At 42.3% G+C, this 20,697-nt stretch overlaps 1 protein-coding gene across 4 annotated transcripts in view; it reads left to right on the top strand.

Annotated features, from left to right (window-relative positions):
- The window catches only part of Usp7 (ubiquitin specific peptidase 7), a 60,790-nt gene that overhangs the window by 19,360 nt on the left and 20,733 nt on the right, over positions 1–20,697 (top strand). For 3 of the 4 annotated variants that reach the window (XM_021244292.2, XM_004864872.4, XM_087203092.1), the window contains exons 2-9: positions 7,085–7,189; positions 12,574–12,772; positions 15,322–15,460; positions 16,057–16,145; positions 17,219–17,327; positions 18,607–18,737; positions 19,535–19,589; positions 20,538–20,618. In XM_021244292.2, coding sequence (XP_021099951.1) covers positions 7,085–7,189; positions 12,574–12,772; positions 15,322–15,460; positions 16,057–16,145; positions 17,219–17,327; positions 18,607–18,737; positions 19,535–19,589; positions 20,538–20,618 — 908 coding nt within the window. Of the gene's footprint in view, positions 1–7,084; positions 7,190–7,923; positions 8,033–12,573; positions 12,773–15,321; positions 15,461–16,056; positions 16,146–17,218; positions 17,328–18,606; positions 18,738–19,534; positions 19,590–20,537; positions 20,619–20,697 lie in introns of those variants that run through there. The other variant, XM_021244293.2, reaches the window with a different exon arrangement.

Genomic DNA, 20,697 nt, shown 5'->3' with positions numbered 1-20,697 from the left:
AGTGTGCAGAGCCATTTGACATAGTCTGGTTATTGAGTATCAGTGTTGTCCTTAGCTGCCATTGAACAAAGCATGACTGACTCCTATGGAGGCCAGCGGGACAGCCTGATATGATACAAAGAAAGCTGCAGGACAGAAGGCATAGGACAGCACAAGGTTGTTTGTAGATCATTGCGGGGGTTGAATAAAAATTGGAAGTAATCATTTGTGGGAAAATGGTTGAGTAAGTAATTGAAATCCTTACACATATTTACATACTATGTATATCTGTATCCTGACTTGAGGTGGCTGTAACTTAACCATGTAATATGAGTGCTGTACTGTTTTTCCCTTGGAGGGGGGGAAGTATATGCATACTGCATGAATGTGCACTGCAAACGAGTGAAGGCCACACATCCAGCAGCCTTTTCTTTTGCATTGGTTTTGGGTGGAGGAAGGCCATTAACTTCCCTTTTCATCCCTGCATTGTTTGGTAAGTTGATATTTGCCTGCGTAAGCAGTTCAATTTTTTCAAAATGCAAAATTAAAAATAAATACGAATACAGGGCTTGTGCAGAAATGTTTATAGAGCCTCTTTATTTGTACCATTTCCAAACTGGAAACAGCCCAAGGGTCAGCAGGTGAATCCTCACCCCCTGCCGTGAATGTGACTATTATACGTAGGTCCATTTATACACCATTTTTGAAATTAAAGAGAGCTTAGTGTTTGCCAGGGACTAAGGGTGGGGAGTAGTTATCAAAGGATGACAGGAGGGACCCTTGTGCTGGAACTGTGTAGTATCTTGACTGATAGCGGACACTGACACACACATGGCTAAAGTAGCACATCACTAAATACACTGTTGAGCATAATAAGCAAATGTAGAGAACTCTGAGTAGGATTGGTGTGTTATGTCAGTATCGGCCTGATTGTGATGGTGCCCTGTTTTTTTGGTTTTTTGCAAGATGTTGCTATAAGGGAAAAGTAGGAGAAGGCTACAGTGATCATTCTGTGTTTCTCTTTTCTTTGAGACAGGGCCTTACCATGTAACTCAGATTTGCCTTGAACTCACTGTGTAACCCAGGCTGTCCTTAAACTCACAGCACTCCTGCCTCAGCCTCCTGAGTGTTGGGATTACAGCTGTGTACCATTATGCCTGGCCTCATCTTTTTCTTTGAGACGGAGTCTTTGCCCACACTGGTCTCAAACTCCTAGACTCATGATTCTCCCACCTCAGCCTCCCCAGTGCTAGGTACCAAAACCACTATTCTTAGCTCTGTATTGTTTCTTAGAACTACATGTCAATGTGTAATAATCTCAGTCTGATATAGCCTATGCGCCTATCAATAAGTGGGGAAAATACCCTACCATACCTTACCCTGGGGCTTGTGATTATCATGGAGAAGGTTCATACAAGGCCTGGCACATAACAATTTTTTTTGAATAGGAGGTTTTAAATCAGGCATGGTGGTGCACACCTGTGATCCCAGCCTTTTGGGAGACTGAGGGAGGAAGTTCCTAAGTTGGAGCCCAGCTGGGCAATTTAGTGGCTTCTTTGTCTCAAAATAAAAAGGGTGGGAGGGGTATTGGGGATGTAGCTAGCTCACTGCAAAGGCCTGGGTTCAATATCCAGTACTGCAAAAATAAATAGGCGGCAGGCACTTGCTGGATGGGTGGTGGTGAAATTGTGTTTTATAATCAGTTATTGTCCTTGCCTCTTAGGCTTGAAGCCTTTTTCTGTTGCCTTTTTAAAGTTAGCTTTAAATTTGGATTAATTTTACAGAAAAGTTGCATAGTTTGTACATAATTCCCATCTACCCCAACTCCAGCCTCCCTCATTATTAACAATTTACATTACCAGGGTTCATTTGTCACAACCAAGAAGCCGACCTTGGTACAGTGCTACTTAACAAAACTCAAGACTTTAACATTTCCTCAGTTTTTCCATTATATATCCTCTTTCTGCTCCTGGGCCACATTGCTTTATCTAAATTAATGAGGTTGTTGGCATGTGTTTCTGATCTTAAAGATAAGAAATTTGTAGGATGCTTTTTTAAAAAAAGAATGCTGAGGGGTAGGGCCCCTGGAGATTTTATGCAGTCATTCTGATGTGGAAGAAAGAATCTCCTCTTCCCCAGCTCCCACAGACTACTGCAGAGCTATGAGACATGGCTGGGATCCTCAGGCTTGGGGGAGAAGGTGATTCGGGATTTCAGAGCCAGTACTGACATTTCCCAGCTATTCTGAAATGTGTCTGAGATTGCCTGTCAAGGAGTAATACTAGTCTCCTATTGCAGAAAAATACTGGTGTTCTCATTTGTTAGGATAAACTGTACTAAGTAATATTCTTAAATGGGTTCATGGGGGTTGGGGGGACTAGGCAGAGAAAAAGCCTAGAGGGTTTTGACGTGGAATTTGAAGTGATCTGATAGATTTGGTAATGAAGATGCTCTCCAAGGATCCATTTGGCCAATACAGGGACAGAGAGTTGGCCCCCTGTTCTTTGTGTACGGAGAGTTTTGAGACTGGTGAGCTTAGTGGAAATGCCTGTGAATCTGAGGCAGAGCTGGATCTTTGCAGCTCAGGCACCACCTGGTGGTAGTACATGAACTCTGACTTAGAAGGTAGAGTTTCCTTGTGGCTTATGGTGTGTCACCCCCACTCCAGTTTTGTTTGGGAGGGGGGTGCGATTTGGTAATCTTTTGAAGTGACAGAAAGATGTCAAAGCCACAAGGTAGAATTCTGGTTTTTCTGATCTCTTTTCTGAACCAGAAATGAGATTCAAATGCTAAATTAATGCTGCCTAATTTCCATAGTAATTGGCAAGTATTCTTTGATGGGATAGAAGTTCTGTGTTATGACATCACAAATGGAAGTCAGTGGGAGAAAGCTGAATATAATAAGCATCATCAGTAAAAAGAAGTGGACTTTATAACTAGCTGAAGTAGTTTGTGATGTTTTTCTTTCTGTCTTTTTTTTAAAAGATGTTTTGTGTCTCTTTTGTTTCCTTGAGATAAGGTCTCACTGTGTAGTTCAGGCTGGCTTTGAACTCACTATGTAGCCAAGGGTGGCCTTGAACTCACAGCAGTCCTGCTTCAGCCTCCTGAGTGCTGGGATTAAAGCTGTGTGCCACCATACCTGGTTTAACAAACATAAATTATGCCTCTGATATAATAACAAAAATCTGAGTGTGTTGCATACTCTGGGATGGTTAATAATTTTCCTACAGACACTTAGCATATCAGGGGCTTTTTTTTTTTAAGTGCTGGGAATTGAACCCAGGACTTCCTGCATGCTAGGTAAGTATTGTATCCTGAGCCATGAATTTCTTAATCCCAGGGACTTTTTGGTGTATCTGTCTGAGGCATTGCATGCTGTCATTTGGTCTTTGCCAAACATGTCCCCATTCTTAAGTTTGTGATAGTTGTGTCAAAAAAAATGTGAGCCTATTAGAGTGAATGCACCTTCAAAGTAGATGCACCTTCTAACTAGGTGGGACGTAAGACTCGGAGTGCACCACTTTATGCGGCCATACTCTGTGTGGGCCAGTTCTTCACGTGTATTGTTGACAGTAAATGAGGACAGTCATATTTAGATTTGTTGAAGCCTTGTACAGAGTTCTTTGTGGCCATCAGATGCTTTCATCATTTATTTCTGGCCCAAGATTTACTGTATCTTCAATTAAATTTTAATCCTCTTGCCAAACTAACTCATTTGTGAGGAAGTTTAAAAGCTGCGTGTTCTGTCTCCTAGGAGATAGACTTGCGTTGCCTTGGCACTTCGGTTAGGAGCTTCATGGGGCCTGCTGTTTGCCAGGTCCTGGTCCTTGATCGCATACATGGCTGGCTAGCCGGTGACCTTTTGCCATTTCTGAGCCACTGGCCTTAAGAGCAAATTGATCAAACCAACATGATTGTTGTAAAGGATGGACAAAGGATGGGAGAATCTAGCTGAACTGTAGCACTGTACTTGTTTTGCATTTTAGGGCCAGCCGCAGAGAAACACTCTTAAGTAATAATACAGCAGTGTATAAGATCATAGGCCTCCCTCCCCCTCCTCCTGTTCCTCTCTATCCTTGGCCCATTTTTAATTTTATTTTTGGAGCAGGAGCTTACCAAATCATTACATGTTTGCATTTGTGATCCTCCTGCCTCAGCTTCCCAGAGTGCTGGGATTACAGAGAGGTGTGCACCACCATGCCTAGGTTAAGCTCTCTTCATTATATTGCAGTTAATCCTGCTACTGAAAAACTGGAGCGGAACTTTTTCATTTTTCCCACTCTACACTAGAGTGTTGTGAATGGGGAACGATAGATTTAGAGTTGGTCTTCATTTTTTTATAATTGCCATAACTTTTGGTGTAAAAACACTATCACAAGTCACCAGAACAAAACCACCTTTTGGCTATCCTCTGAATTCACTTGTACCCCACGGTCTGATTTCACTGGACTCATGAAACCAGAATCTTTGTCTAGACTTCACAGTTACAGATCAGTTGTAGAATTCTTTAATTTGCCACAAGTTAGAGTGCTTTCATTTACATGGGATCCTAATATTAACTCTTGTTTTTTGGGTACCGGGAATCGAACTTGGGACCTTTTTGCTTGTGAGGCAGGTGCTGGAACCACTGAGCTAAATCCCTGGCCCCCATGGGATCTTAATCTTAAAAGTGATATTTTGTGTATGACAGTCTGTCTTGCTTGCGAGGCAGGCAGCGGAACCACTGAGCAAATCTCCGGCCCCATTCTGTCATTTTTATAAGCCGTGTTTAAAGCAAATTGGTGTGGGACAGGTTTGAATTGAGAAACTAAATAAAAAGTGCCAGGTATACATTAGTAAATTACTTTAAGATCTGTGGTGTCTACCTGGTGTTGGTGTGTGTGTACAGTGTAGAAGCCACCACTAGCTTCACAGAAACCACCTGTGAGGCTCTTATGAAGAAGTTCTCATCATGCCTGTGTGCACTTGGGAGTTTTGTGTAATACATTATGTACTCCTAGTCCAGCACCCCGCCTTTCCCCTTCATGACAAAGATTGCAGGTGCATTTCTTGGCATCTTATTTTTAACATGTATTGTCTAGGTACACTGGGAACCTTTGAAAACTGATGTGTAGCATTCCATTGTGGAAGGGCTCTTCCTCCATAGAACTTTTAAAAAAATCATTTGATGTGATTTGAGGATAGATGTGGCTGGAAGACACTCCAAAATAGCTGATTTTTATCTTTGTCTTATTTTTTTCAGCTCAGATGTTTTAGTGAGTTTAAACTAGTTAATCAGCAAAAAAGAATTTCTCTATCTATTTTTCCTGTCTTAATACACATTTGACTACATTCCCTTACTAAAAATATTGTCATCGATGGCATTGTGGCCCCTCTTCCAATGTTTAATCAGAGTACACAGGTCAAGGGGCCAGTTTAAAGATGTACATGTTTTGGGGGGATTGTTTGGGAGACAGGCTCTCACTATGTAGTTCAGGCTGGCCTTGAACTCATTGTATATCCCAGGCTTGCCTCGAATTCATGGCAGTCTCCTCATTCAGCTTCCCAAGTGCTGGGGTTACAGGTGTGCACCATGACACGGGGCTAGAAAATAGCTTTTTAACAAAATCAAGCATATATATATTTGATACTTAATAAAGCAGCCTGAGACTGTCAAAATTGAAAGTAATCTGAAATGTCCAAAGGTGGGTGGTAATACTTTTCTTGATATTTTGAGGGTTTTGAGATCCTTAAGAAGGGGAAGCAGGATTTTATGCAAGAGTTAATTTGAGAGGCTTCCTAGTGTAATTCCTTCCATAGTTGGGGTTTTTGAGGGGAAAGAGGGGGTACTGTCCGCGGTGCTGAACCAGATTGAGCATTGATCTGACCAGCGGAAAGGCTCTAAAGTCCTGGTGGCCAGGCACACAGATACTTACTTAGAACAGCACACCTCCTCCTTGTACCAAGTGTGTACAAGAGTGTGAATTAGACTCCAGCGTCTACTGAAGTGGCTGGTGCACTGGGAACAGCCCCTGTGGGCATCATGGTAGCCAGCATTTAGTTGGCAGTGAGTGGGGAGGCAGCCAGTGGATTGAAGCGGGAAGAGCCCCTCTAAATCCTAGCTGCCATAGCTTAGTCTCCCTGAAAGTCACAAACCCGTGTCAGTGTGAGAGAATTGTTTTTAAATCACTAAATAAAAGTGCTGGTTAGAATACTATATATGGAATTTATGCCTTGTATTTGTCAATCATTATTTAAACATTTTGATTTTTTTCTTTTTTTTGAGTCAGGGTCTCAGGCTGGCTGGAACTCACAACAATGTGCCTTTCTCAGCCTCCCAAGCGCTGGGATTACCGGCGTGTGCCACCACACCTGGCCAAATTTGAACTTCTGATTGCATGTTTTTAAAGCCAGATTTTAGCAAGAATTTAGAATGACTACCCCATTTTATCAGTGTCTGCATATTTTCCTAATTGTACATGTAATTACACAGAATGTGTCCAGTGGCACTTTTTAGGTAACAATGTGATGAACAAGGGCCTGGCATGTGTTCATTGTGACAAGTTCAAACATGTTCTCATGTATATGCTTCATATGGATTTAGTGACTGCAACAAATTGGTTGTTTTTTTTTTTTGTTTTTTTTTTTTTGGTACCAGGGATCAAACTCGGGTCCTTGCGCTTGCGAGGCAGGCGGCAGAACCATTGAGCTAAATCCCTGGCCCAACTGCAACAAATTGTAGGATTGTTTTAGTGTGAAACCTATTGCAAAATGACTTTTTAATTATATAAAAGTTCTTAAATCTAAGCTAATTAGCCACTGTAGAAAATTATATTTCACACAAATATTTTACATACATGAAATAATTATTCCATAAATATAATTGCAAATCAAGCCGATTATCATGCATTATGGCTTGTGTTCAAATTCCATTTAGTATTTTGATAACAACAGAAGTTCATATTTTGTAAATATACCATAACTACCTTTTGGATTAGAATGACTTACAATGGTGCAAGTAGGATTTATTAGTGACTAGAAATGGTCAAACTTATACATTTATTTTTGTCTATTTAATCCAAGCCAGAAAGGTAAAACCCATGGAATTTCTTTGTTTTTGTTAAAGCTGGAGATACCGATGACCCGCCAAGAATTACTCAGAACCCTGTCATCAATGGGAATGTGGCCCTGAGTGACGGGCACAGCAATGTGGAAGAGGACATGGAGGATGGTAAGTGCACCTGGCTTGCTTCCTTGCAGCGGCGAACACTCAGAAACACAGTCTCCATCCTTTCCACCCCCTTGAGTACTTGTAAGTTTCTTCAGAGTAGCTAGTTTTCGGGAGGTTATGTCTGAGGAAGATTTAGGCTCCTGTTTTTGTTTTGAATTAGGGTGGCCTACAACTTGTCAAGGTAAGTTGGCTCTCCCCAGCCTAGGCAAGGGGGCCCAGCTGCAGAGGTGTGGAATGAGTTGGTGTCTACTCAGGCTTATAGTTCTCCAGCCACTGTTAGTATTCAGGACACGGTGGTCTTACTCTCCTTTGCTTTTTGTTTGCAGCAAGATACTTCGAGACATTAGGATATGGCTCTCCATTGCATTCTCACTGTAGTGTGTCTATCAGTCCTTTGTAGCTGAGAATCCATCTCCACTCCTGTTAGGTGTGAAAGCAGAGTCAAGCTTTGGGTTTCCTACTCCCCCACTGACTTTCCTGTATTCTCCATTTGAAAAATCATATGCATATGTATATGCATGGACATGTTGTATGTAGGGAATCACTTTTTCTTTTGGGACTATTTCTTTGTTATTAGATTATGTGACCTAAACATTTGCAAGGTCTAAGTCCTGAAAAGGGAGCAGCCAGTAATTGCTTTATGCAGCCCCTGGAATCTTGCAGTGTAATATGAAACCATGTTCTGTACAAACATGTCCATCAATCCTCATGAGGGTTGTGTCCTTCCCAGGGGAGTAACGGGGCAGTTGAAAGAAACCATCAGGCACGGGCTGCACCACCAGAAGGACTGCTGTTCAGACCTCCTGCCAAAAGTTCAGCCTCCATGCGAAACTGCAGCCGTAGGTGAGAGTTCTCTCACAGTGCGGTTTACCCCCTGGCAGCTGGCTGAGGCAATATCTGAGGAAGGTAAAAAGGCGTGGTCTGAAACCCACTGCTTTGTTCCCTGTGGAGTGCGCTTTTTACTGTAGACAAGGGAAGTGGTGTGGGTGTGGTCTTGTTGGTTGCTGGGCTTTTGGTGGTTTTACTTCAGACACCAGAGATGCCAAGAGTTATTCAGAAAGTGCCTTTGGGAAGGTGGCTAGTTTGGAGGTGCCACGTGTGCATTTGGGATAAGTTTGGGTCACTTGTAGAGCAATAACCACTCCCATTCAGTCAGAGCACTCCCAGTGCAGTTTGGTTCTGGCATCTCTCCCCCTTTTTGGGAGAAGAGATATAGATGTATATATAAGATGAGGGTGGGGTTCCCCTATGCATTATAGGACATCTCTCCCCGGCCCCCACCTGCAGTCATGACAACCAGTAGCATCTCTAGACAGTGCCAAATGTCTTCTGAGGACCCAGTCTGCCTTAGTTGAGAGTCACTGCGAGGCTGAATATATGCAAAATCCCCTTGCTTTCAAGGCTTATTCACTAAGTTATGAGTAGTAAATAATAATAATGCTAAATCATAGGACCACAACGTGGAAATGCTCCCTTTGTGGGTGCTCAGATGGAAAAATGGAGCAGGCTTCAATAGTACGTTCTTTCTGGTTGAGAGTTTTGCCTTCTGCAAAGCCCAAGGGACAAGAGAGATCGTATCCATGAAATGGCTAAGACAAGAGAGGAGAGGACTCTGGCTCTAGGAGCAGAACTCTTAGTGGAGGATGACACTTTCTCAGCCATGATATGTACTGTGAAACACTCTTTTTTCAGGTTTTGAGTGTGATATGAAAGGTCTTTAGAACTGTTGGGAGTTTGCAGCACACTAGGCTAAACATCATTCTTTACTGTAGCATGCTTTAGTGTCAGTACCCTACCAGTCTGCTTCTCCAAAGAGCCTTTTTTAATCATTCCCCAGACTCTGGACTTCAGAACCCCTTTCCTTAAATCTCCTTTAAATAGTGAAACTCCGACACACAATCTGGGCAACACTGGATTGGAGAGGGTTACTTGATAGCCATATCATTAAGAGACTTGACTGATGTGCAGAGGATCTTATTAGTAAGTGACAGCTGTTGTGTAAGAAATTTAATAGCTAAGAACCTATAGATACATATGGAAAAATGCGTAGTTGAAGAACAGATTATTTAAAATCATGTTAACATAGAACAGTGGGCGAGTATCAGAAATATTTTCTAGATAAAACTACTCTGCCTTCTAATTTCTCATGAACTGTTTTTTCTTAGATGATCAAGAGAAGTTTTAGATTAAATGTCTGAAGGTTAGATTCATCTAGAGTAGATTATTAATGCCCATAAAGAAAAGTCATTTCAGTGAATTAACTAGAACTTTCAAATACCTGTACTAAATTGAATAATTGAGATTTGATAGAATTGCTACCAGAATGCCATGTGGGGAAATCTGTCCTGTCAGGTCCAAAAATCTAAAGTATTAAATCTTTGTCTGTTTTTCTTCACATAGTTGAAGCCCAGGCTGTTCGATTGGCCTTTGCCCCATAAAAATAAGATTGGTGCAAAAATGGGCTATGTGAAAAGTTTTGGGCCATCTGATAGCTGCTCTGCTGCTTCCGGGGTCTCTGGGGGCAGGACTGAAGTTAATGAGTTATTGAGGAGTCTGGCTAAACACGTGTGATGGCAGCAGCTGGCAGGGACCTGTTGTCTTGTCCCAATAGACTAGGATAGCACTGTCAGTGGCACCCAGGCAGATTAGAGTCTCCATTTGAATGAAGTACTGATTCTTCACTCCAGTACAAACACGATGTCCTTTATAGTTTCCTGTGTATTATTTTAAAGTTTTGAAATGATTTGAACTTAGTAGGAAGTTGAAAAATTGTATATATGACCCTCTGTGCCGTGGCACCCAGTTTTCATGGGCAAAAACAGTGACCAGTCTTTTTGTCATCAAGGATGGTGATTACCAGCCGTTTTCATGGATTTCAAATCTGTATCTCTTTCATAGGCCTTTCATTTGGTATTTAATACTGTTTTTAATCATCCTGTTAGTATGAAGAACTTAGAACTGAGGTGAATTTTTTCTTTTGGGGGCAGCATTGGGGATGGAACTCAGGACCTCTTGCAGTGTGTTAGCACACACTCTACCACTGAGCTGCACCTCCAGCCTTGGAGTTTTTATTCACGGGAAGTTTCATGCTTAACTTCCAACACTTACCTATTTTGTAAAGATAAATCTGGTCAAAGAATGTTTCTTGAGTATTAGGTAGAAATCCAATGTGCCATTTAATAAAGTGGGCTGAGCACCTTGGTGCCCAGGCTGTGCTGGGCTCGGGCACAGAGGAACACATGGCATCTAGTATTAGACTTGGTGCCACACTGAGTTTCACCATTGCATTTTCTTTGCTTCATATTTAGGGAATGATTCAGGAAATTAATGACAAATGGGTGAGTGGAAGAACAAAAAACCTATGTATTAATTTTGTGTGTGGAAAATGTAATCCTGCAATTATGAAATAGATGAATTTGAATTATACAAAGTTATACAAAATAACTGAGAAGAGAAGCCTGACCTTCCTCAGAGAACATGGAAGTCCTTTGGTGGTTTCTGTATGGTTCTATATATAGGCTGTATAGAACAGGCAGACTTGTAGTTTTTAGTGTCTTTGTTTTGTGGAGTGCTGTGTTAAACACCAGGAGTAGCATTTTATTTACTTACTTATTTTTTGGTACCAAGAATTGAACTCAGGACCTTGAGCTTGCCAGGCAGGCATGGTGCCACTGAGCTACATCACCAGTCCAGGAGAAGCATTTTAAAACCAGAGTCTGTTTCTTGTGCTTAGTGTCTTGACAGATCTTGGGTGTTGAAATCCTGCTATCACTTAGTGAAATGCGCAACCTCAGTGGCCTCAGTTTCCTCACCGTTAAAGTGGGAATTAAGTACTGTCCACATTGTCTACCTTGGAAAATTTAAGTGCTGCTCAAGTGCGATAAGGTTCTTATGTTCTGTAAGAACGTGTGGCAAAACTTTTCAATCATTTTAGACATCATGATCTTGAAAAAGACTCTTCCTTTCAGTAGACTGACTTACCCTCAGAAGGAGTAGGGAAAACCCCCACTTGAACAGACCTGAATCAGATCTCTTAAAGGCACTCCCCTGTTTGGGCTGCTCTTTTCCTTTCATCACGCCGTTGCTGTAAATCACAGAGTAGGGATATGTGGAGTGAAGGAACTGGGGATGAGGGAGGCAAAAGTACTAACTGTCCAGAATTTGGGCTTTTATTTCTTTGGCAAAGAATACCCTCTCGTGAGATTTGATGGACATGTTTTCTTAAGAACAAATTTAGTTAGTCGCAAACTTCTAGCAATTTCTGTACACCAAGTGGCTGATCCAGAGAACCCAGTTTGGTGAGTGCAGTTCAGAGACTAAAGGTTGGGGGCAGAGGGTCCCACTGTGATGGTCTTCACAGGCCTGCAGGTGCAAGTGGCTTTGCGTCCTTATGAACACAATCCACCCGTGCCCCAATCTCATTGTGCTTTGGGGCCCTGGGAGTCAGGGAGGTCAGTAGCATCTGGTTTTAAGCCAGGAAAAGCCTTTGTGGCCTGCTTGCTGTGTGGGGCATGGCTCCTCAAAGTGTGGCCCTTGTCCCCGCCATCAGCAAACTGTTCTTTTTCCGCAGTGAACTAGGCACAGAAAGCGAAAGCCTTTAGAAACTTGTGTACTCATTTGACCTTCTGTATCGTAGCTTTACTATGCCTCATGAGTGTTGGTCAGTAACAGATTGGGCAGGGTGGCTGTGGGATGGCTGCCTCCTTCACAGTACAGGAGAAGCAGTTAGTGAGACGCCTTGGGGTTTGTTGAAGCTGACCCACCTGTGGCTGGTGGTCACCTGCAGATGATGAGTAAAAGGTGGAACTTTAAAACTTACAGTTGAACCTCTGCTAAGAGGCAGTGTGTTTTCAAAAACCTTAATTCCTTAAACGAGCCTTCAGTCTTTCTTGTTAACATTTAATGATACTTACTATTCATGTTGAAGAGAATACTAGTCTTACCTTTTAAACTACTCCATGAGGAATCCAGGCTAGTGTTTAACAAAAAGTGTGAGGTGATGCAAGTTAACGTGTTCAGAGGCTGACTGAACAGTGCTGTGTGCCCCATGCCCGCTCTCTCCTCCCAGTCTCAACCGTCAGCCCAGGTCTTCCTCACCCCACAAGGCCTTTCAGTGACCAGATGTATGAGCTGCCTTCCCTCCAAAGTCTCACCACTCACTTCATGCCCAAGATTACGTGGGAATGAAGATGTTGTTATCATACTGAACTCTTGAATCTAAGAGGGACGGCAAGTGTGTCCTAGCTCTGAGTCAGGAGGATTCACTCATACAGAGCTGGTCACCTTACAGAGAGCCTGAGATCGTATAGAGCAGTTCGTTCCGAGCATGTACTTGTGCTTACAGTTGCTGCGCGGGCTGTGACTGATGGCATGTTTTCTTGCAGACACCAGTTGGCGCTCCGAGGCAACCTTTCAGTTCACTGTCGAGCGCTTCAGCAGACTGAGTGAGTCGGTCCTTAGCCCTCCGTGTTTTGTGCGAAATCTGCCATGGAAGATTATGGTGATGCCACGCTTTTATCCAGACAGACCACACCAAAAAAGCGTAGGATTCTTTCTCCAGTGCAATGCTGAATCTGATTCCACGTAAGAGTTTAAATGATGCAACTACAAATCCACAAATAGTTATATTACATTAGTGGAAGCCAATTTGATCAGCCTTACTCAATTTCATTTTCAGTTTCATTGCTGCCTCTACACAGCCCTTTGATTTTAAATTAGACTAAATGCATCTCTTTAAAAGTCACTAGTACATATTACCCAAAGCAAAAAAGAAAATCTTTTTAGCACACAAAGTGCTTAAGTTCTTATGTTAGAAGCTAGCAGCTAATGGACTGAGCCCATCCTGCTCAGTGACTGCTGAGCCCTGTGCTCACTTCTCACCTTGTGGCAGCTGGCCGAGGGGAGGGTGGTTGCTGCCAGAGCCTGGAAAGAGGGCACTCTTGTGCAGCAGCTAATTCCTGTGGGTTACATGGATAGATCAAACATTCACTGAGGCATTTACAATGGGCCTCTGAGTTGTTTTCTCTTTTTTAAACAAAGTTTATTGGCCCTGATTTCTTTTTCTTTTTTTTGAGACAGGGTCTCACTACATAGTTAAGGCTGACCTTGAACTCACTATGTAGCCCAAGGTGGCCTTGAAGTCAGCGGTCCTCCTTCCTCAGCCTCACAAGTGCTGGGATTACAGGTGTGCGCCACTACACCTAGCTTTGCCCTGTGACTTCTTTTAGGGGGAAATTTTTCATAGTTTTTAGGCAGGCAGTGGAACCACTGAGCTAAATCCCCAGGTCCTCATACAGTTTTTAAAAGGGAGGCATGGAATTATAAAATGTCTCAAAATTGAGAAAAGTTTTCATGATCATTCTGTTTAGCTGAAACCAAAGATTAGAGGCTTCATGTTTTTATGAGTATTTCAAACTTTCTACTCATTTATTTGATCTCAAAACTTCACGAACACCCTCTTAATCAGTATCAGGCATTGACAGATTGTTGGTGAGGAGTGTGGATTCCTTGCTTATTCGGACCCCATTTGCCCCAGTTCTCCCTGCTGTGATGGTAGTCATTAGAAGCCTTCAGTAGGGAACGTTCTTCAGAGGCCACCAGCTTAGCTGTCTTCCAAATGCCTCCAGTAACACAACTCATTCTCTTTTGGTGTTGAGAAGTATCAGACCAGGCTCTGAGGTATAGCTCAGTGGTAGAGTGCTTGCCTAGCATGTGAGGCTTGATCTCCAACAACACGAAAAAGGAAAAAAAAAGGTGCCAACACAATTTTATGCTTCAGCCAGGGACTTTAGTTTCCCCCTCTGTTCGTTTTTGTTTATAGGGTTTGTCCTGTACGGTAGTTTGGAAAAAGTGAGCTATCCTTATCTTGTAGACGTCCTAAGCAAGCACAAGTGCCCATCTGAACAACACTGTTCTTCCACTTGCTTTATGTAGAGATTCGACCCATTCGGGAGGTCAGTAGTGATGATCACATACAAGGCCTGCTTCTGGTGCAAACCATTCCTTCAGTGGGCTTCACGGTGCTGTCCCCTTTTGGATTCTAGGCCTTTTCCCAAGACCACTCTGTGGTCTGTCCCACTGCCACATGTGCCAGCCATTCTCTAGTGGCTGTAATTGATCCTCATGCTTGGTGAATTCTGTGATGCCACTGGGCCCCCGGTACAGCCCTGTGGCCGCCTGTGCTTTCTACAGTCCGCCCCTCTAGCCTGTTGTGGGAGAGTGCTGGGGAACCAGGGTGGCACAGGATAGATGTGACACCAGAAGGGACACCTTATCAGGAGAACCCAGAGTTGTGCATCTGTACATCTACTCTTTTTATTTCTATTTTCTTTTGTATGTGTCCCTGGGAATTGAAACCAGGCCCTCGAGCATAGTAGATGAGCACACTGCCACTGAAGTACATCCTCCCAGCCCTCTTTTTTTTTTTTTTTCTGGTACTGGGGATCGAACTTGGGTCCTTGCGCTTGAGAGGCAGGCGGCTGAACCACTGAGCTAAATCCCCGGCCCCCAGCCCTCTTTTTGATTCTTTTCAAATAATTCTTATATGACCAAAATAAGAATTGTTTTGTTGGTTTTTTTTTTTTTTTTTTTGCAGTGCTGAGGATTAAACCCAGGTTCTTGCCCACAATAAGCAAATGTTCTGCCATTGAGGCGCATCCTCAGACCCTGTAGTCTTTATCAAATCAGAAATGAAGACTAAGGTCAAATCTAAGACCACACTCAGAGACTTTTATTTTGTAGATAGAATTTTGCTTTGTTTTGTTTGCTGTGTAGTTCAGGCTGTCTTTGAACTCGCAGTATAGCCCAGGCTGGCCTCAAACTAGAAAGGATCCTCCTACATTAGCCTCCCGAGTCCTGGGATTACAGGCGTGCACTACCATGCCTGGTTATAGATAGAAATTTAAAAAGTGGCTTCAGATGTTTTAGGAATTAAAAAGTAGATAAAACCCATGAGTTGAATTGCCTCAGAGGCCCCATAGGGGCGCCCACAGATGCTTTTCTGTATTAAAGGTGAATGTACCCCTCAACCCAAAACAGGAAGGAATTTTTGTATGCTGGTTCCTAGTGTCTTTAAGAATGTATAAACATTCGTTAAGTACATCAGCTAAGGCTTAGGTTCTGTTTCTGAACAGGTCATGGTCTTGTCATGCACAAGCAGTGCTGAAGATCGTCAATTACAGAGACGATGAGAAGTCTTTCAGTCGCCGCATCAGCCACTTGTTCTTCCACAAGGAAAACGATTGGGGCTTCTCCAACTTCATGGCCTGGAGCGTAAGTAGCAGTACATTTAGTCTGAGTACTTTGAGCAGTATAGCTCATCTTGCTTTTTTTTTTTTTAATTGTTCAAATCTTTCCCTTCACTTTAGAATGAAATTTTTGCTTACAAGTCGGACACCTGTCTGTGAAAATGTGTTTGGTTTTTTGGCTTAGGTTTTTGACATACCCATCTAGATTCAAGTCTCAACTTTTAGCCACGCATTGGAAAGTCCTTCCCCACTGGCTGAAGGTTTTTAAAAAGACATTATTCTGGGGCCCTGTCCTGAATTAGGCTAGTACTGTTTGGTGTCATATACCTTAATTTTCAGGATAGTTTTGGCTCCTTTTTTGCAGCAGTAGTGACCGGTGGAATATTACTTTTCCCTTCCACTCTGCTCTGATGAGAAGGTGCTTACTCTCCCATTAAGCCCCTCACCTCTGGTGTGCCTCCTACAGCTTTTGTTCAGAGACATTGTTTCAAACAAACCAGCATACTTCCCAACTAGAAGCAAATCTGGGGCATTTAAAAAGTAATTTAGTATAAGTATAAGGGTATAAAACGAGCCTTTGCAAGTTCTTATGCAAGTTGGATATTCTCATTTTTTCTATAGGAAGTGACTGATCCTGAGAAAGGATTTATAGATGATGATAAAGTCACTTTTGAAGTCTTTGTACAGGCGGATGCTCCCCATGGAGTTGCGTAAGTTTTTCTTTAATTGGGTGCTATTAAAGACCTTTTGTGTGGTACTGAAGAAAGATTAGTGTATTTATATTTAAGAGATTCATGTGTTCATGGTTGCCTCTCAGCACACATATTGTAGGTGCTGGTATCACATTCACTCATTCATCAGCTTTATTGAGTATTCCTTCATGACACTCACTGCTGAACACTAGGAATGTAATTCTGGACAACCAGATAGCTATGCTTTTGGCCTTAAAGAACATGCAGTGTGTTCTGGTAGGGGAGTCACAGCAGAGGTGCTCTGCCTCTGTTTGTTTGTTTTTCTGCCTCTGTTTTGAAGAGGTCAGGGATATGGAAATCTGGCTGTGGTAGGACAGGGGAAGAGTGGGCCACCACTGGCAGTTCCAGTGGTGAGTGAGGCCAGAAGCTCCAGTGTTGACTGCACAGTTTACCTCTCCATTATAGGCAGGGGGAGGGCGGGGCGGGGGCGTTGCTCAGCTTAGCACACATGGTAGCACACATGGGAGGTGGAGTGAGGTACAGCCCACAGTCTATCTTTCCCTCTCACTGGCTACCAGAATAGCAAATGAAGGGATGAAAGCTTTATAAAGGAGTTTAGAAGTCTGAGCTAATGCTTGGAAGTATATGTCCCTATCTTATGTTTACAAGGTAGATCTCAGCTATGTCTGTGTCCTCCTGGCTGCGCAGATGCCTTCTGTAATGTGTATATCACCACTGCTCGGTGAGGCACCTTTGGTACAGATGTGTAGGATGCTGTCAATATCTGTGAGTGCTGACCTTGATAAATGACATCATTGCTGTGAGCCGTCAACAGAAGTGAGATAGAATGGCAATGGGAGTGCTGGGATTGACTTTATACCAGCCACAGAAGCGAATGGGTGATCATCGAAGGGAGTTGTGCGCAGTAAGAACTCAGGCCTCACTGCGCTCGGCGTGGGCTCGGTCCTGATGGTGCGCAGACCTGGCTCCTGTGTGCAGATGGCAGAGGTGATAGCACACAACTGCCATGTCAGACTGCCCCCCACACGGTGTGGAGACTGATTACCCACAAGCTTGGTCTGTCCTTCCAGGTGGGACTCAAAGAAGCACACGGGCTATGTCGGTTTGAAGAATCAGGGAGCAACTTGTTACATGAATAGCCTGCTGCAGACTTTATTTTTCACAAATCAACTACGAAAGGTAAATAGGTGCTACTTCCACCCACTGTTTTCTGTCAGGGACATAAAGGGTCACCAGGGTCCTCAGCAAGGGCCCCTTCCCTCCTGTGCTTTGGGACTGTCTGCACAGCAGCCTTGGTCAGGCTGTAGTTGTCTTTCCCAGGTGCCTGCGTGTCTGCTGCTTAAGCTCACTTTGGTGACCTAAAGATTACTACACCGACATAATTTTACCAACCTAATGTTAATTGTGTTAGAAGTAACAGGAAATATAAAAGTTTTCTTAGAAAAAGAAAAAGCCATTAAAGTTTTTATTTCACTTAACGTTTTTATATCAAAATTGGCAAGTTGAAAAATTATAGACCAAGTCTGATTTTCACTTATAATGGATGTGATTTATCTTTGTGAGTACAAAAAGGATAAACAGGCAAGACGTGGTGGCTGGCTGTCTTATTCATATTTATTTTTATATATAGGGTGGGAGGGAGACAGGTTCTCGTTTTCGCTCTGTAGTTGAGGCTGGCCTTACCTCAGACTCCCTGCAACCCTTCTGCCTCAGCCGCCCACAGTGCTGGGATTACGAGTGTGCACCACCACACCTGGAGTGGCACACACTCTAGTAATCCCAGCAGCGTGGGCGGCTGAGGCAAGAAGATCGAAAGTTCAAGCCTAGCTTGGGCAACTTAGTGGCTTAGGGGAGACCCAATCTCAAATTTAAAAATAAGGTGGGGATGTAGTACAAAGACCTTGGGTTTGATCTCCAGCACTGTAAACAAAACAAAACCAACAGCAACATATTGAACCTAATGTAGGATAGTCGTTTTTATTTTCAGAATTTTCTTCAAACAGTGTAAAGCAATCCAGGCAATGGGTACTTCTGGTTGTGGGGGTATGGGCTGCTTCATGTGCCTTTTGTATTTCATGTGTGCTCTTCAGACAGATTACTGTAATGGGATTATAATATGATGAGGTAGCTGAATTGGGAGAAAGTGAGGTACCATTTAAATTTTCATCACAGCTCTTATTTACAAGTAACTGTAAATTTAAAATATTGTTCCAAGAAGTCTGAAATGAATGGGGTACTCACCGGGTGTGGTAAGCCATAGATAATTTTTTTAAAAACATTTTTTTTTTTTTTTTTGGCGTTCTTGTGTTCTCTAGATTGTTTCTAAAGATACTACTGTTCAAAACTTTCTGACGTATATTGGGGTAGTTAAAAGCCATAGCAATTGCCTTATCCATTATGATATCAGAAATTATACTTTTACATAAAATTAAACTATTTCTAAAATCAATTCTTTTAGGCTGTGTACATGATGCCAACAGAGGGTGATGATTCGTCTAAAAGCGTCCCTTTAGCATTACAAAGAGTGTTCTATGAATTACAGCACAGTGATAAGCCTGTAGGAACAAAAAAGCTAACAAAGTCTTTTGGGTATGTATCAGAAGTCTGCCTCTCCATTCTGCTTCCTTTTTTTGGGATAAATGAGTGGAGAATAGAAAGAAAAAAAAGAGTATGGGTTAGGTATTTAATTCAGGGAGGCTTGGGCATATTGTTAGTGTTTTTATCATTGTATTTTGTTTCTCATCTTTGGACATAGAGGCTTTGTTTCAGGATTTTGCTTGATAGGGCCGGGGATTTAGTTCAGCGGCACTGCGCCTGCCTTGCAAGCCCAAGGTCCTGAGTTCAATCCCTGGTGCCACGCCGCCCCCGCCCCCCCCCCGCCCCCCCCCCCCCCCCCCCCCCGCCAAAAAGATTTTTGCTTGAGAAGTAATTTACCACTTAAACAAGTTTTGCCTTTTTAAAAAACTTTGTTTAGGGCCGGGGATTTAGCTCAGTGGTTCCGCTGCCTGCCTCACAAGCGCAAGGACCTGAGTTCGATCCCCAGTACCAAAAATTAAATAAATAAAAACCTTGTTTCAGTTGTCCTTTATAAGTTTTACTTTTCAACAAAAGAACAGCTATAACTTTCAAATATGTGAGTACTTTCTTGTAAGTCCTACTTCTGCTACTAGTATGTTCAGAACAATATAAGAAATTGTAAACATTTCGCTGTCCACTGATAAAATTCACTTAACTTTGAGTTATAACCCTCTAAAATAATCTTCACAAAAAGTGAGGTGGAGAATTAGGGGTGATTATTCAGTTTAGTTTTTTAATCTGAGTTGCTTTTTTAGTTTATTCGTTTGAAATTTGGAATTTAATGTACATGTCCATTTTATTTTTGAAAGGTGGGAAACTTTAGATAGCTTCATGCAACATGATGTCCAAGAGCTATGTCGAGTGGTAAGTTTCAAACAGTAATTATATTATAGTTCTTACACTGAATGTTTTGAAGCAATATCAGAAGTTGTTACCATGTAAACCCCAGGCCTAGTTCAGGACCAACTTTGGCTGAAAGCATAGGGCAGCATTTATCTAATTGTAAAGGTAAAAGGTAATTACTGGATTTGATTAATTATTTGAAGCTAATGTTGGGAAAGCTTGAATTTAAACAATAGTAGGCATAGGCTGTTTTCAACTTGTTAAATTGAATCAGCACATATATGTGAGTGATTAGCAAGGAACCAAGGTTGCCTTAGGTGGCCATCCTAGTGGTCCTCAGTCTTTTCAGAGTGGTGATGTTGTCCCTGCCCCGGCACCCATATTCCCACTGAGGCAGGCCTCCATGTGCTGGTGTTTCTCCCCACGCCCTCATGGGTCACTAGCAGATTCTCATTCTTCTATTCTTGAAGAAAGATACAGATACACACACATGAAATGGCTACTCAAGGTGATTGGCTGGGCAAGGTGTGTTTTCTTTTTTGCAGCACTAGCTGGATTGAATCCAGTTCATTAAATACCCATGGACAAACCAGTCAATCCTGTTGACAGGCTCAACCTCATTAATCTCTTGGTGTGGACCATTACGAGTTAAGTTTAGTGATCAATTTACATGCTTTTTCACAGAGGTAAAATGAATATAAAAAATGCTTCTAAAGGCACTACAGATTACTAATTCATTTCAAAGGCTATTACATAAAAGGTTAACCTCAACTATTGCATGTAGATTTTTTAAAAAATCCAACCAAGAAGGATGATTTTGTATGTTTTTGGTAATTGCATGCCAAAGGTCATAATATTTTTATAATCTAGAATTTCTTTGACCATTGACATTTCCTAGTTAAGTATTAAATTACTGTGTATTATTTAAGCATAAAAAATGTTTTGTAAAGCCCAAGCTTTCTTTTTCAGTTGCTTGATAACGTGGAAAATAAGATGAAAGGCACATGTGTAGAAGGCACCATACCGAAGTTATTCCGAGGCAAAATGGTGGTATGTGATTACTGGTTTTTAAAAATAGGTTTAAAAGATTTTTAAAATGCAAGTTTGACTGTTAATACTGAAGCTGTCT

The sequence above is a fragment of the Heterocephalus glaber genome, unplaced genomic scaffold (assembly GCF_053883595.1).
Source record: "Heterocephalus glaber isolate CG9 unplaced genomic scaffold, H.glaber_assembly_v1.0 deba00001781, whole genome shotgun sequence".
Taxonomy (NCBI): Eukaryota; Metazoa; Chordata; class Mammalia; order Rodentia; family Bathyergidae; genus Heterocephalus; species Heterocephalus glaber.
The sequence above is the reverse complement of the archived record's forward strand: the minus strand, read 5'-3'. Positions and strand labels throughout refer to the sequence as shown.